We start from the raw sequence: 17,808 nt of genomic DNA on the forward strand, positions 1-17,808 counted from the left end.
CTTACACAGTAATAGCTTCCTACTGGTGTAATAATTTTGGAAATCGATCAAGTGGTACCGTAGATTTCGCTCTAAACATACACTTCCTTTTTCAAATATATTAATTTTAAACACTGTTCATTATTAAATTTACTACACTTAGATATTAGTGGAGATATAGTAAAAGTTTAATTTTTCGTAGGTCCGAGGCACAATTTTCAACGAGTTGGACGAGGAGCGCCCGCGACGTAGAATCAACTTCACAGAGTTCGAGGAGAAGTTCCGCATAGGTGGCGTCAGTGGCGTCGGCAATGTTGATTGTGACACTGACACTCTGGCGTCGTTCCCGAGCAAGAGGTTCCGGAAACCTGACACTGTGTCGCTGCTGGAGCACACCAGATTGAGAAATATTGGTGAGACTTATACAAAGGGATATTGGTATCACAAATTATTATATACTTTGGGACATAGGTTTCTCAATATTTTCTAATAGTGGGAAACCTATGTCCAACAGTAATTCCTATACTGAATGCCAGATTGAGGACTATTGGTGACCTTTATTACAATTGTCCGAAATAGACAGTGCGAGTTGGAGAAAAAATATCTCATATGCTTCTTGGTTGAAAAGACCGACAGATGAGTTTCTCACTGGGAAAATAATGTGGTTTATTAGTTTTCCTGGGTTCCTTTTGAGTAATAAATATTTTAGCACTTTAACAATATGCGTCCTCCTTGCCACAAAAATTTTTAGTAAACGTTTAACAGTAAGTTTGGGGCGTTATTTATTATTTATATAAATAAAGAGAAACTAAAGTAAAATTAGAATTTAAGTAGAATTAGTAATACATAAAGCCTTTTATTTTCCAGCAATATCAAGGAGGAAACTAGACACGCCTGTAGAAAAAGTGATAGCGGCCGTCAATAACTTAGACCTCAAACAGTTGCCTCTAGAGAGCGTCGAGATTCTCCAACGAATGGTGCCGACAGAGGCCGAACAAAAAGCTTATAAAGAATACGTCGCGGAGAAGAAAAACGTAAACCAGCTCACCGAGGAAGATAAGTTCCTCATGCAACTGGCGAAAGTTGAACGAATATCCGCTAAATTATCCATAATGAGTTACATGGGCAATTTCTTCGACAACATACATTTGATCACGCCCCAAATCCACGCGATCATATCCGGCTCTTCATCGGTGAAATCTTCCCAAAAGTTACGGAACGTTCTAGAAATAATCCTAGCGTTTGGAAATTATTTGAATAGTAGTAAAAGAGGGCCGGCGTACGGGTTCAAGTTGCAGTCGTTGGATACACTTATGGATACTAAGTCGACGGATAAAAGGATGTCGCTGCTGCATTACATTGTGGGTACGATTAGGCAGAATTTCCCTGAACTGATGAACTTTGACACGGAGCTGTTGTATATAGACAAAGCCGCACAAGGTGTGTTTTACTTTTGTTTAGTTTCTCCTGCAGTCTAATAATCTTTTAACTTATTCTTCAAACTATAAAAGTTCTTACGTAATCCAAGTCTCTATGTTTCTCGCCAATAAGTGTTATAAGTTTTCATAAAAAGTGGTGTCATAGAGAAACGATACTGGAGCTAGAACTATTTTCTGTGGTCCCATAAGTAATTGGGTCTATGGTTAAATGTTATTTTTTCGATGACGCGATTACTACCCACTACACTATATTTACGTTAAACATTGACATTCCTTTTGAGCATGTACTTTAGCGTACTTTTGTTATTACTAGATATGTTATATAAAAAAAATATTTGAATGAGTTTCTTTTATCATTTCTTCTCCCGTGGTCGTATACATTCTAGAAGTGAAGCTTTGATAAATATTATTTAATATGGAATATGCTGTAAAAACGTGTATCTGATAAGGTCTTATTTCTGAATGTTCAAAGCACAAGTTTTATACTGGGTTTCAGTGTCACTAGAGAACGTTGTATCAGACGTGACGGAGCTGGAGCGAGGAATGGAAGCAGTGAGAAAAGAGTGCGACGCTCGCGACCAACACAGATCAACCAATTTAGTTCTGCGGGACTTCCTGAACAATTCTACTGAGAAACTGAGGAGATTACGACAGGAGACCAAGCATGCGCAGGTACTGTTGCAAAAAAGTAATTATTACTGATGAGAAACCTGTGAGAAACCATGATTTTTTTTTCGCAATGAAACGCCGTTCATATTAAAAAGTGCATGTCACGAATGCTTTTTAAACTAAATTTAAAAAATGAGATGAAAATTCAGGTTTCCACCGGGACTCGAACCCGATCAGGCAGCCTACCTAACCGGGACAGGGCTTTTAACCACTGAGCTATAGAGACCATGCCTTTACAGGCGAATCATTTCGTCTTACCGACCAAGTATGTCAAGTTTTACAATTAAATTTACACTCAATTGCGTGGTGGGTCATGCCCCAAACTCCATAAGGCAGGCCTGCTGTGGCTGTAGACGATGATGATGTAATACTCAAATATATATGTTTGTTGCCAGGACTCGTTCGCGTCGTGCGTGGAGTACTTCGGCGAGGCGCCGCGCGGCTGCGACGCCAACGCTTTCTTCTCACTTCTCGTGCGCTTCTCCAGGGCTTTTAAGGTATCCTCAACTCACTTCCATATAACCCACCGCATTTATACTACTTGTCCAACAGAGATGAGCTATTCAAATCCGCCAATCACATTTATTTATTAACATAGAATAATCTCTTCTTAGTCGTATTTCCTCTTGGCTGAGGGTCGTGGTCATTACGTGCAATGAAATACACATAACCACTTTATTGGCATTATTAATGGAGTGGTGTGCCATTGCCTTCTCCATTTCACACACAAGTTAATAATCAACCAGTGTGCCGGTTCCTCATAGTGTTTTCCTTCATTGGAAGCAAGTGGTGATCTATGAAACTATTATACATGAGGCAGATTGGTATACAAACTCATGTGGAACGAGTAGGATTCGAACCTGGGATCTTTCAATGCACAGGCGGGCGTCTTAACCCTTACACCACCACCGCTACAAATTTTGTTTTATCATAAAGAACGAATAAGGTATTTAGTTGAAATATATTAGCAAGATAGTTTAACTAAATACCTTATCATCAAAATAATACAACAACCTTACAATCAAAAATAGCGTTTTTTCTACAAACCTATATTCCCTCCGTCCAGCAAGCGGACACTGAGAACGAGCAACGCCGGCGGCTGGAGCTAGCGTCGCAGCAGGCGGACCACGTCGACCCCAACAAGGCCAAGTTGGCGCAGAAAAAACAACAGGTATGTCTTGACTTCGACGGTGGGTGTTGTGTCACTAATTAGGTAGGGGAGGGGGGGGGGGGGTTTCCAGTGTGCAATATTTAGAATCTGTGTATGCGACTTTGCTATATCACATCTCGCTATAGAGTTGATTCACAGTGAAACGCAGCTAACCAATCACGGTGTGGTTGTTGTTGTTCCATTCTGACGCAACGACAGACACACCGCAATGTGATTGGTTCGCGGCGTCTCGCTTCTCAATTCGCGACCCGATAGCGTGAAGTGAAATGCTAAACCTAATACTTCGCCCTCTGAATATATTCTGCTAAAGTGTGGCATATAAACAGTTAATTACTTATATCGAGCATTAAATAATGAAAATATTACTTGACTAAATTAAAGAGTATCATTTTCTTAACAAACTTGTACTGCTGCAGTGACTGTTTTACCAAGTCAGATATCCTTTTACTTAATTCATATTGCGCAATATAATTATCGTCTATGGACGGTCTAAGTCATCAACACGAAAGAGATTTGCGATGGTTGACCCCAAGCGTCAACTCGTGAACGAATAGCGTGACTGGCCAGCTCAATTGTCACACTACGCATTACATATCTGGAAAAAATATATTACTTGACACTTCAGACAACCGGAACCAAATTTGAATCTCCTATAAACATGAATTTATAGGAGGTGGGTTTTCAATTTTAAGTAAAATTTTGCACACTGGCAAAGTCATATAATACTAATATTATAATCAAACATAAAGCCAGGCTTTTTTATAAACGTGTGCATTAATTGCATAATAAGCCGTTTTAGCTGTCCGCTCAATGTATATTGCTTCGATGGTGAATGGAGTCGTGCAGTTTTTTTTTTGAAGTAGTATTTTTGCTGCATTATCTGTAGCCAAATGGCTCGACGGCTGTAACATTTTCCACTAATGTTTTAATGGCGTCTTTCATCACCTCTGAGATAACTCAAAGTTAACGTTAAAATTATTATTTTTTTAATTCCACCGAGCAACATAGGATTTGGAGCTATATTCAACTTAGGATGATATACATCACTTATTGACGTTAAAAATTACTCAAAATGACGCTGACTTCCGAAGCTTAGGTTAAAAAGAAGCGGCGCAATTCTTTCAATATGTACAATAAATACTGAGGAACTGACCTTATGTATGAATGGACATCAAACATTATAATTGAAAGATTAGGAATTTACTAAATTGCACAACAAATTATAAAAATAGTATTAATACTACAACAATCGAAATGAAAGTCCAAAACCTAATGAGATACCAAATCTCAACTTTCTAGTGAAACGTAGTTTTGCATGAATGGTATATAATTAATATAATGGTATATATATTATATAAAGAAAGGAATGTGTGACGTCATATATTTTTCAAGTTATTCGAACGCTACATATTCGAATACAACGACTATATCCTATCAGAGTTACGATCCTTTGCTGATAATATTGAGTTATCTCAGAAATGATTTGAAAAATATATCTTTTAAATATTACGCCCGCACACAAGTTGATATTACACTTGATTTCTATGCTTCAGAGTGAAATGTATATATTTTTATATTTATTGTATTTTGGAGGTTAATGATAGATACCATCAGCTCATTGAAATACATTAGTATAACTTGGTGATGGTAATTTTATACGATGGTATGGCAACATTAATTTTTACACGGCAACTTTTAGTAGTTTTCGAATCTCTGAAAAAATCTTTCTTTGACACATAATTTGATGTCAATATAAACTTTTTGTGATACTTGGAAAGGCAAAATTTGGCATTGAATTTTAAGAAAATTATTTTCTATTTCCACATTTCAAATGAGGTTTTTAAAGCCTTGCGAATCGAGACACACGGCGTAAACAATTTTTATCATGTGCAATGAAGCAAGAAGTCAGTGTTGCCATATCCATCTTATAAACAAAGTAGAGGTGATGGTAACACCGTAAAATTTCTCACAGAGGTTTAACTACGCGGCAGTGAGCGCCGGCCTCTTGCAGCAACACTTGTCTCAATTGAGGCACAGTCTAGACCCGATCTAGACTGGTCTAGATCTAACGCGTCTAGGAGTAAGTCGACATTGTTACGGGGGTTACACTGTGTGTGTGTACTAACATGGTTATGTGTGCGTGCGCGGATGGAGGTCAGGACTCGAAACACTCGATGTTAATTTTTGAAGTTTGTATACAAAATATTGTTTCTTGGGGAAATAATTATAAGGTTTTCAAAACAAGAGAAAAAAACAGGGTACTGAAGAGCGGTGTTACTTAAACCGGAATTGTTAATCCCTAAAATATGATGTTACAAGTAATTATAAAAAAAACCAGCGGGATGCCCCGGCTTTGCTCGGGTAAAAACACAATAAATTAAACACCTAAACCTTTATCGGGAATCAACTATCTGTTGGTCTACCGAAGGGAAATCCGTACCACATAAGTAATTTTTAAAAATTGCCTGTGTTAGAACGGGGGTCTTAGACTACATGTATACCAAATTTCATCAAAATCGGTCCAGTGGTTTACAAACAGACGGACAGATAGACAGCCTTTCGCATTTATAATGTAGTTATAGATTTATAGTAAAAATAATTATTGTTTTTTGTTTTCTGATACAATCACGGTTTTCCCTATCTTGTACAAGCAGTGTTTCGAGTCACGGTGTGTTTAACGGTTACCATAGATAGACGCATGAGTTGGGTTGGCATAGATTTGGTATCAGATGGGTTCATGTTTCGGGAGGCTGATTCACATAACCGATCACGCGTTTTTGAGCATGTCATATGCACATTATGCCACGACTGTACACAATATTAATAGTTGTTAGGCCCATACACGTGTGGAATAGAAATGTTGAGTTGCAAATGTAACAATGTTTTTTAGAAAAGATATATGCGTGATCCACTTGATGAGAAATACTTAAAATTATATGACGTATGTTTACACTATCCCTTCATATTATTTATTGCTATCGTAAGATATAAGATTGTATATGTAAAATGTATATATTTTTCCCCTTGCTGCACCGTGCATGGAATCCTAACAGGGAATGTGTTTGTTTACCTACTTATTTAATAATATATTTATGTATTGTCTTGTTTCGCTGTAGCATAGCATGTATTCCTGCTTTACAGCATATAGTTTTTAGTAAATATGTATAGCATAATGCATTAGGGAATATGCATATGTGGCCGTCAAAATACGCCATGATTGCCGTTATTTTGTATTCGAACAACGGCAATAAAGACATAAGTGCCAGCCGCCGTAAGGTCCGATGAACCGATTTTCGTTTAGTTTTTTTTTTTTGTGTCATAAATAATTTTATCCCGAGTGTTCTTAGCCATGTTTAATGAAAATCGATTCAGCCGTTCAAAAGTTGTAGCGAAATGAATATTGAAAATCGGGGGTCTTTTGATTTGTCTAACAAATAAACTTGTATTATCTTTGTCAGTTTTCAAACTTTTTTCATATTTTCTATTGCTACAATCTTTTTCGCCTGTTATATAGTGAAATTATTTATATTATCAACAGTATGAGTTCGCCGACCCACAATAAAGCAATGAAAGATAAATCCTTCGAAGTTAGTACTTAGTAACTTTTGGCAGTCATGTGTTGCCAGTTTAACATATATGCACATAACATAACAGTGGTCCCTGGTGGTGGACTTTTTATAATCGTAAGATCATTAACTTTTGTCCTCGCCTATATATAAAAAATCTAAACATAACTTTGTTTTATTTTTAGTTAGTCCAATGTGCTGCTTAATGAGAGCTTCTGCTTAACTATTTTTGTGCTTACACACCTATATTATTCAAATTAGAGCCACTTTATATACACTTATATTCTTAATCAATAATTCAAATCATTAGAAGTACATTTAATTTTATTCATTAGTTACATAGGTACATACATAGCTTACTACACAAAAATATGTGTCTTTTAAATCTAACGATCACCAAAAATTCCAGGAGGCTGTAATCAACGAGTTAAAAACGAAGTCTCAGGCCGTCGGCGAAAAGAAGCTGCTTCACCAGGACGAGGTGTACAACGGAGCCCTAGAGGACATCCTGCACGGGCTGCGCTCGGAGCCCTACCGGCGCGCGGACGCCGTGCGGCGCTCCCATCGCCGCCGGATCAACTCCCACCGCCTCTCCAAGGGGCTGGAGGAGCTCGAGGTATGATACCCGCCCCCCTCCAGTGACCCACTGGACTTCTCCGTACAGAACGCGGTCAAATCCATCAACGCCCGCGAAAAACGACGCAAGGATTTGGAAATGGTGCACCACTACAAAAAACCCATATCGATCTTCAATATCGATGATGACGTCCCACATGTAATGAGAAAACCTAAAATGTCGACGTACAAATTGGCCCCCAGCGACTGCCAAGTCGAGGAAAGATGCGAGATAATTAAGTCTACGTATGACGTCATAACGAAGTATACGCGTGCTATGTTCGACAAACATAACGAAACCGTCGTTTGAACGATGTGCCTATTTGTGACTTTCACGTATATTACATCAGTAGGATATTAAATAATTTTATGTACGCACAAAACTTGGTGCAGGTCTTGCCGATTTTTTTTTATACATATAACATGGATGAAATATACGCCTAAGTCTATTTTATACGCCTGTAATTCATTCCACGCCACACAACACGAGCGCAATATTTTGCTAAGAACAATTTACAAAGTTTTTTGTATAAAAAAAGCCTAGCTTTATAGATTTATTAGAAAGCCGTATTGCTGTCTCTATTCTCAGTAGTGTTAGAGACAGAATTGGTTTGGGCATTTTAGTGGCGCTAGTTGAAACGGCCTTTGAAATACGCACAGTTTTTACCCCAATTTTTGGAAATGTAATTTTTTACACACGTAACATTTGGATAATAATGTAACAGTGTCCTTAATATGATGATATTTAATACGTATATACCTCTGAATATTTATTAATTAATTATTGGGAATATTGTTGAAATCACGAATAAATGAAGCCCGTGTCCAAGCTATGTCACCGAACTAAAACTTTGCGATTTTCTATGAGCATAACCTAATTACTCTACAAGACATAAAAAATGTGTGGTATATATAATCTACGCTGATTTCAAATTTCAACAATATTTCTACACAAAAAACGTGAATGCGAACCTTCGATATAATAATATAAAACAATTTTTAAACTTTATAGTATAAATTGCAAGCATTTATACATTGATAGCATTTTCTACGTACCTATATTTGTGATAGTTCATACGGTTCTATGATCAGTTCTAAAATTTTGTTTATATCTGTGCAATTATACAATGTATCCATGACACATGTAGTTATAGTAATTTTTGTAATACAATTCCAATAATTTTAAGTGTAGTTAATTAAAATTGTATCATTGAGTTGAGCACAATAAGCATTTATTTAATTTCAATGTTTATAGAACAGTTTGTTTTACTTGTTTTATTTAATATATTCATTGAATCTCTAATTTTAAATTATCGGCACTGTGGGCACTTACAATTGTCATAAAATCACCCTAGGTAATATGTGATGAGGGTATTTCGAGTGTCAACTATAGTTGCCCGCAGTGCAACAAGGTATGAAATGATTTGTAAATATATTTACTTTGCCAGTTTTGTGACAGTCCCAATTTCTAATAAGTATTGCATATGTAAATATAGTATTTTTGTAATTCACTCAAGATACTTGAGCAAGATATTTAAGATGTTCTGTAAGTATGTATTTATGCTTTGTCTGAAACACTGGTTCTATTAGTTTTTCAGTTTTAATTTAAATGTAAGTTTTAAATGGAGATGTAATTTAATATATTGAATTTTTCGTAACTTCGACCTTTTTTGTGAATTTCGAGTAAACAGCCTGAAGCCAAGCGAAAAAATCGCGTTATAAAACTAGAGAGCGCAGGCGCAATCAGAAAATGGTATAAGAAAATTATTTACTATACAATAGGCTATTTTACAACTAGTCAAACAAGATTATTTTTCCAAATGTCAAAAACAATAATTTATTTCAAACGTGTATAATGGTGATGTCGCATCGACTTCAATATTTTGCAGACAAAAAGCATTTTAAGCAATAGAAAAAATGACAAACGTAAAATTTACCATGAAATTAATAGTGTTTGTTTTTTTTATATATTGTATCCAGTAAAATAGCCTATAATAGGTATCTTTGCTATTGTTATAGTGTACTTGTGCTTTGAGTTGCATCTGAAGGCTTTTATCGATTCATTTCACTCGAATATTATTTTTAATTTATCAATATCACTGATTTGATGATCTACGTATACTATTTTATTTAAATTGTTATGTACTTTACCAATTTTCGTGCTGTTTATTATTACGATATATCAAAATATACGATAAGTTTTTTGTTAAATTTTAAAACAGGGTTTTTATTTGTCTCAAAAACGCGTCAAAAAAATCATTAAAGCCGTATTGTGAGTTTGCACTTCGATATCGACCATCGAAACTTCGAAAATTTCCAAGTGAGACTCAGCGAACCAATCATAGTATGGCATTGTGACGGGACGACAACCACACCGCAACGTAATTGGCTCGTTGCTTCTCACTACGAAAATTTGCAACAATCTATGTTGAAATGCAAACTTGCATCCAGGTTTTAAAGATATGAAAATGTATATCGTTCATAGTATTAGTATTATGAATATAAATACCTATTAATAATTTCGAAGTTACGTTTCTGGTTCTAGCGTCTATCCAAATACGAAATATAAAGCTGTTTGGATATCATAATGATTAAATAAAACACATCAAAACATACTTCATGCTTCAAAACGTGGTTTATATGTCATAATTAGGCATTATTTAATAAATTGAACTTATTTACTCACTCGCTGGTTATTTGAAAATAGTTGATAGTGAAACTATCTATTTATCAGTGACAGTGCATTAAAAAACATTTAATAAATGGAATATATACAGAATAATTGTATATTGGAATAATACATAATATATATAAAATCTATAAGATTGATCTTGTTCATAGAATTTATGTTATACACGCTTCTGTATTCTTTATTTGGATAGATGTTTTTAAGTTTAGTAGAATTTTATTATAATGTTTTTGTATAGTTATTTGTATTTGTATTTGATGTACACATTATGAGAGTTATAATTGGTTTATATAGTCCTGTTTGTATTGCATGTATGCTAGCATTAGAAACAGTATTCAGTGATGCAATAAACGAAATAATACATTATAAATAATTTTATTTATTAATAACTCTAACAATCACAGCATTTAAACTACTTATAATAAAATATATTAAAATTTATCATTAGATAAAAATAACAAAGATTATAATTTTGATAGAATACTCTCTATTTATTTATTTAAAACTTTACATGTTATAAAATAAAAGGTCAATCTTTTTACTTGCCCATCTGTATGAACCAGATAAACTCAAAAAGTACGGGACAAATTTTTGTACAGTTTTCACCAGTAGATAGTCTGTTCCTGAGGTAGGTTTAGGTTTATTAATTTCAATAGTTCAGAATTTATTATAGTAGTTTTACCCAAGCGAAGCCGGGATGGGACTCTCCTTATATATAGAATTCCTTGGTATAAAATTCCTCAATGAGTACTTAAGTACTCTTGTATGAAGACAGCTGATCAGTTCGAGATTATAATACTATAAACTCGGTTTAGATTCATCCTAAGTAATGACATGAAACTTCACATAATTTATCTTTCATAATATCCATTATATTCATTGTGATGGTATACAGTAGGTAAATATATTCTATAGCATCAGGATTTCAAACTGGCAATATTCTTAACCCTGTTCACTATAGTTGCCACCTCAGCCATTGCACCCATGCCTTTATCTCCACATATCAGCAGCTTCTCTATTGGAGGGATCTCTTCATGGCCCCACTCCTTCAAAGTAGCAATCTGTGCGGCTGTGATGGGGTGTTGCCACATGCGTGTGTTCATGGATGGGCAGAATATCAGTGGTTTGCTGAGGTCCCATGCTCTGGTAGTGCAGGTTAGCAGGTTGTCACAAATTCCCTGTTAGAGTATAATTAAAACCATTAAGTCAGTCCGCCTAATGCTGGCATCCCCAACCATAAAAAAAAGATAGCATATTATGATATGGAATACATAAGTATACATAAAAATCTTAATGTTTCTCAGTTACATAGACATGACACTATCAAATCAATCATGATGATGTGACAAACAATTGTAGGTACATTGTTTAGTTTCAATACGAGAATTAATGCATGGAAAAACAAGCAATGTACTTGGATTTGATCAAAGCCAAAAATAATTTAGTTCAAGTGTGATAAATAAATATTTTTACTTGAGCCATTTTTGCCAGAGTGTTTGCATCCAAAGGGGCGATGACCATCAAGTCAGCCCATTTGCCAAGGTCGACATGCAGCACCGGGTCCCCTCGATCCTTCCACGCGTTCCACTCCAAGGCATCATCATAAATTGGTACTACAGACGGCAGTTCTGTTAACTGGAAGAAATGCTTCGCCTTTTCAGTCACGACAATCCGAACCTAAATTAAAAAAAAAATAGTAATGCTAGCACTACCTATACTTATACTTATTATTACTTATTTTGTAATAATCATAGGTAATATCAGTTCAGGTAATTTGTTGTGAAACTACTAACCTCGAAATCGAATCCTTGCTCATTTAAATCAAGTAACGACTTTGCTAAGATAGGTATCTTCAGAGATGCTACACTTCCTGTTGCACCTATTAGTATTTTTGTTGCAACCATCATAGATCGGGGTGCTTAATCCAATAATAATAAATAAAAAGAATAAGACAACAAAATTGTTTACAAATTTGAGTTATGACGTTGACATTGACAGTAAGCTGCTAGTTTAGCTCAGCTGACAGATTGATTGATATAGTTACCATATAAATAAATTATTGGGAAGCAGTCGAACCGAGAATCTGGAATTTTAACAAAATCAACATTGAGTAGCTAACACTATAATATCACTCACTACAGTCGTCGCTACGTAATTTGTGGTTGTCTGATACGTACGTAAGAATTTCTTTTTCTGTTTCAAAAAGAAAAATACAATTTTTGAACGGGTAACACTTTTTCTTTAAATGTCAACAACTTTGAACTTCGCTGGGCTACGAGCGAAATCGCATCGCAAAAATTCAGTCGATTAGTAAATGCCGACTCGGGAGGGCGTGTTATCAAATTGTGTGTGTTATTTACGTTGAGTGAATCGTGTCAGTGTGTCAAATCGCTAACATTGTTTGTGTACCGTGTGGTGATAGACTAGGCCCGGTTTAAATTAAAGAAATGCGTTGGTGATAAGTGTTATCAAGTTTTAATTGACTTGTTTACGATGGATGCGAATTCTAAATATTACGAGGGCTGTGGACAAGAAGGACCGATTCGTTGCATATTTCTGTGTGAATTCCATCCGACTCAAGGGCCGAAGATAACATGCCAAGTGCCGGAAGACCATGTGTCCAAAGATATTTTTGACATGGTCAGTCACTATATCATTCCGAAAGTGCAACTGCATCGATGCACTCTGACTGTGTAAGTTCATTGAACTATATAAGGCGGTATTTCAAGCTGTTAGCATTGGCCTTGTTCTCCGTAAAGGTTTTTGTAGGTTCCTACAGGTACCTACCTAATTTATGAAGATTAAAACAATTAGGTACCTACCAACATGTAGGAGGCGATTATATTATTATCATGTGTTCAGAATCTATTTAATACATTATTTAAGATACACTGTGTTTTGTTTATTTTATTGTGGTTATTTATATATAGCATTTTGCCATTTTCTGTTTAAATAAAAGAAAAATAAAAGTTTAAAATAAAAGAAATATAATGTTAATGGAAATAACTAAATAAAAAGGTACTTAAAATTTGATTTCACCCAAAAGTCTATATTTAGCTATTTAATTATTGTAACAAAATAATAATAAAAAATTGACTAGAATTTTTTTCTGCTACAGTTTTTTATAATCTGTTATTGCAAATACAATATTCTTTTAATTGAATGAGTTTTAAAACAAGTTTAGATTCCTTACCATATTTTTTCCAGCACATTATTGGGCTCAAAAATCCTGGGCTTCCCGGTACGAATAGACAACAAGAAATATGCCCGAAACGCATTCTACTTCAACCTGTGTTTTGTCTGCGACGATTGGGCCAGGACCGTCCATCTTGAGCCACTGGTGAAGAAACTTACCGAGTATCTTGTAAGTAATATTAATCCAGACAACTGAAAATGTGAAAGTATGGTTGTTTGATATATTTTAATATTAACATAGACTAGATTAAAAGAAAATCACAATTGGATTTGTGAACAGAACACAAAAAAATCTAAGCTTAGCTACCTATACAAATTAACAAGCATAATAAAATCACTGATTTATGGAGAGACCAAATCAATGGATCTGAAACAAAAGCAGTTATCATAAAACTATTGTATAATGTAGTAAAGAGTGAAGACAAAAAAAACACGGACCATTGAATTGAGGTGATTTTTTGTGTGGAGAGAGTTGGAGTGGTGAAGAGGATACTTTATTCCGCGAGCGAGTCCCGGCAACGGCTAATATTTACATATTCATCGATGTATTACATATTATAAAACAAAGTCTTTTGCCATATCTGTCTCGCGATTGATTCAAAAACTACTGCGCGGATTATTGTAAGGTTTTCACCAATAGATAGCATGATTCCTGGGGAAGGTGTATAACTTATAATTTTTTTATCTGATCGAAGCCGGGACGGACCGCTCGTTGAAATAATAAACAAACAACTATACGGAACTACGAACCACCATTTTTTTACGATTTACATATTTCTTTGTATCTATAGTTGTCAATGGAGCTTGAGACGGAATGGCTGTCGAAGCAGTCGATGTCAGGCGATGCCAAACAGCTCAGTGGGTTGATGAGACAGGTGATGCAGGACATCAACAGCCGAAGAATGTGCACGCTAACTGGTGAGGAATTATACATATACCTACTTCCTTCTGGAGTGTTCATTTCCTCTCGTTAATGTCACAACAATAAAAAATCCTATGGGTTTCCCAGGTCGCATGTACTCTTATATCTCTTCATAGTCGTAATCCTAATGGCTGAGGGTCGTGGTCATTTCGTCGAATGAAACTCACACAATAACTTTCTTGGCACTATTAATAATTCACCATTGCCTTCTCCATTTTCACACACGTTAATAATCGACCAGTGTGCAGGTTTCTTCGTGATTGACTGGAAGTATGTGGTGGTCTATGAAAACTACTATACATGTCACATTGGTATACAAACTCACGTGGCACGAGTAGGATTCGAATCTGTAACCTTTCGATCCACAGGCGGACGTCTTAACCAATACACCATCACCGCTTCAATAGTCTTATTATTATGTAAGATAAAAACCTGTCTAACATAATTATATTTGCTTAGAAAATATTTCAATTTAATAAGAAATAACAAATAGGAATTTGCTAAGGTTTCTCAGAAACAAATGAATAATATTTTGTTCGCGCGAACAAAAGGTAAAACTGTGTTCTTATTATTTCCTCATTTTTTAATCTATGGTCTCCATTATTTAATCTATGGTCTATTATTGGAATCTTTAACCTACCTTATGGCTCCTTGCTTTTGAAATAAGAACTAAAATCGCTTATACATATATCGATCCATGTTTAACACCTAACATTAGCACTAATCTACGGCGCGGAACGTATTAGAGATCTAGTGTCAAGAAACAAACAAACGTGTTTCCTATTCGTATTACCCAGTAGTACTTGATATAGGATACGTATTATGAACCGTTGTATTTAGATATATCACTACATAATATAAAACAAAGTCGCTTCCCGCTGTCTGTCCTTATGTATGCTTAATCTTTAAAACTACGCAACGGATTATGATGCAGATTGTGTGAGGAAGTTTAAATTCAAATTCAAATCATTTATTCAGAAATTAGACCTTCACAGGCACTTTTTCTCGTCAATCTTTATATTTATAGTTTCTCACAAGCTACAAACTACTTTAGGTGAATAAATATAAGAAAAATACTTAAAATTTACAAACGAAAATGTTCGATCGTTCAATACAGCTTAGGTCCTGAACGGGATCGCTCTAAGAGATGATAGTAAATCCCGATCACATAACTCTAATTTGCGAAGCGGAATAAGCTTACCTTACTAAGGGTTCGGATTAGTATTGGCTAGAATGCTCGGCCCTTTACACTATACTCATTAAGATGATTAAAATGATATGTAGTATCTCCTGTTTAAATGAGTTCCGTAATGCTATCAGTTTGTTAGCTTTTTTTAAAATATTATTTAATTTAGAATATGACATGAAAATCTGTGGGCGAAGGTCTAGTACATTCATTACTTTGATTTCGATGGACCAAAGTGAAATTAGGGTTAGTTTTTAACACTTTTAGCTCACCAGTCAATAGATAGGTATACAGTTTACGTATATGTATACAGTTTACGACCCGGGCCAATCAGAAAAAGATCGTTTTCCATCATAACCCGACCGGGGATCGAACCCGGGACCTCTCGTTTCAGTTTCAAGAACTTTACCACAGCGCCACCGAGGTCGTCAATGAACGTCGTACTAAGAATGTATTATGAAAATTGTCGACCAAACTCACGTTAAAATAAACACACGACTCCAACAATCATATTTTCTAACTAAAGGCACGTATAAAACATGCTATTTCCAATCTTGTTGCTACGCTATAAAAACCAAAGTAAATTGACACGGCGATTAAAGGAAATTAAACTTTATATTGATAGGGATAGAGGCGAAATCTGAGATGGATTTTATTTGGATTTGTGTGTCACATTGAGTTCATTAATATTCTAGCATGTGGAGATAACAAGAGGACTTTAATCTGAGCTAATGTTTAAAATAACAGGTAAGTATGCATAAACAGACTACTTATAATTATTTTTAAAAGCTTTTATTTAACTTGCAATGTATGTATATATGTATGTATGTAAGCCTATAAGTATTTTATACACAATTAAATAGGTACTTACTAGTTTATTTACACAAGTAAACTTCGCGACAAGCTTTTATGGTCATATAAATTGTGTATAATGAGGTTATAAATTGATAGTTAAAATTTTAAAGGAAAATTTTATTTTCTTCTTTTTGGCATTTAAATAATGCTTTTTATTAAAGTTTTTTTTCTTTTAATTTATTTATTGTTACTTAGTGACAGCCCGATGGAGAATTCGACTATTTTCTATTGTAATAGGAGATTCTATTCATTTTTGTATTAGTCTAAATATCTGTCACCTTAGAATAACGTCATTCCTAAATTTTGGTTTATTTAACACACTTTCTCGACGTAACTATTCAACCGATATTCTCCAAAATATCTTCTACTAGATGTTGCCAGGGGCTTTGCTCCCGTGGGAATTTCGAGATGAAATGTAGCCTATAGCAATCTTGGATAATGTACCTTTCGAAGAATTTTTGAATTTGGTTCGATAGTTTCGGAGATAACATGCCTCAAACATACAAACTCACAAACTCTTACCTCTTTATAATAATAGTATAGATAACCCGGACTAGGTATTTTCATAGGGCACAGAATTATATTCTCGGTACGTACGTCTCATCAAATTAAATACATATTTTACAGAGAATTTGAGAGCGAAAATTAACGTGCGTAATGCAATCACTTTTTACAAAACATTTTCATATTTGACACAAGCTATCGTTGTCAGGGAGCATCTTATTGCATGTTTGTTTATTCGTAGTGTTGCATTCAACGCGTGACGGATAAAATCATATTCGTACTCGAAAGCTCGAAATCTAATAATACATTTTCATGGGAACAGAAGCGATGTGAAAAAATACGTTGACCATGTGTCCAACATGACATTTTTCACGTCGAACTTTCAAGATTTGACTCACGCTAACACACAGGGCAAGTTGATAAAAAGCTTATAAAATCCATGATTTTATAACAGAGCTTTATCTAACCAAAGCTAGGCTTTCGAGCTCATCACACTAAAAGCCTTATCATCAGCTGATGCCCACTTATCTCTTATCATTGCGTAATGTTTGATTGTGTACGTTACTTGTGTCATTTGTTTATAGGCGACTAGACTGTGTGAACCAACGGGTTATCGTGATGTATGTTTATCACATGTATTTAATGAAAACAACATGTTTGCAACATTATAATATTACGACAATCCATAAAGGAGAATTAAAATAATATGTGAAATTCCACGAGAAAAGGAGCTTTATACAGGGAAACCTCTTAAGACGTTCACTTGCTCGTTTTTATTTTACACTACTGCCCCGCCCCGGCTTCGCTCGGCAAAACCGTTATAAATTATACGCCTATTATTCCTCAGGAACCACACTATCTATTGGTGAAAACCGTACAAAAATCCGTCCTGTAGTTTTTGAGTTAGACGAAAGTGGAACGTCAAATATGTCTTTTCTTATTATTGAGCTATTTCGTCACTTCAACACAAATATTTCGGAAAATCCTGGAAGAGGTGGTAACGAACAATAATTAAACT

At 35.1% G+C, this 17,808-nt stretch overlaps 3 protein-coding genes across 5 annotated transcripts in view; 2 read left to right on the forward strand and 1 right to left on the reverse strand.

Moving 5' to 3' along the window:
* Frl (Formin-like) overlaps window positions 1-10,501 on the forward strand; it is a 68,031-nt gene extending 57,530 nt beyond the window's left edge. The window contains exons 12-18 of one of the 2 annotated variants that reach the window (XM_053753731.2): window positions 182-392; window positions 847-1,419; window positions 1,915-2,090; window positions 2,483-2,584; window positions 3,154-3,258; window positions 5,231-5,338; window positions 7,234-7,374. In XM_053753731.2, the coding sequence (XP_053609706.1) occupies window positions 182-392; window positions 847-1,419; window positions 1,915-2,090; window positions 2,483-2,584; window positions 3,154-3,258; window positions 5,231-5,311 (1,248 nt within the window). In that variant the 3' untranslated portion in view covers window positions 5,312-5,338; window positions 7,234-7,374. Of the gene's footprint in view, window positions 1-181; window positions 393-846; window positions 1,420-1,914; window positions 2,091-2,482; window positions 2,585-3,153; window positions 3,259-5,230; window positions 5,339-7,233 lie in introns of both variants that reach the window. The other variant, XM_053753730.2, reaches the window with a different exon arrangement.
* Ppcdc (Phosphopantothenoylcysteine decarboxylase) lies at window positions 10,496-12,130 on the reverse strand. Of its 2 annotated transcripts, none has more exons than XM_053753737.2 (3): window positions 11,922-12,130; window positions 11,602-11,763; window positions 10,496-11,306 (listed from the first exon to the last, which is right to left on the reverse strand). In XM_053753737.2, the coding sequence occupies exons 1-3, from the start codon at window positions 12,033-12,035 to the stop codon at window positions 11,046-11,048; spliced, it is 537 nt and encodes a 178-aa protein (XP_053609712.1). In that variant the 5' UTR covers window positions 12,036-12,130; the 3' UTR covers window positions 10,496-11,045. The 2 variants fall into 2 exon arrangements, with proteins under 2 accessions (XP_053609712.1, XP_053609711.1); XM_053753736.2 differs by having other exon boundaries at window positions 10,497-11,306; window positions 11,602-11,805; window positions 11,922-12,127.
* A 286-nt stretch (window positions 12,131-12,416) lies between these two features.
* Window positions 12,417-17,808, forward strand: part of LOC128674822 (GATOR complex protein NPRL2-like) — a 37,749-nt gene continuing 32,357 nt past the window's right edge. Inside the window, exons 1-3 of the mRNA XM_053753735.1 lie at window positions 12,417-12,821; window positions 13,336-13,492; window positions 14,115-14,241. Coding sequence (XP_053609710.1) covers window positions 12,622-12,821; window positions 13,336-13,492; window positions 14,115-14,241 — 484 coding nt within the window. The 5' untranslated portion in view covers window positions 12,417-12,621. The remainder of the gene's footprint in view (window positions 12,822-13,335; window positions 13,493-14,114; window positions 14,242-17,808) is intronic.

Source organism: Plodia interpunctella, chromosome 13 (genome assembly GCF_027563975.2).
Source record: "Plodia interpunctella isolate USDA-ARS_2022_Savannah chromosome 13, ilPloInte3.2, whole genome shotgun sequence".
Classification (NCBI taxonomy): domain Eukaryota; kingdom Metazoa; phylum Arthropoda; class Insecta; order Lepidoptera; family Pyralidae; genus Plodia; species Plodia interpunctella.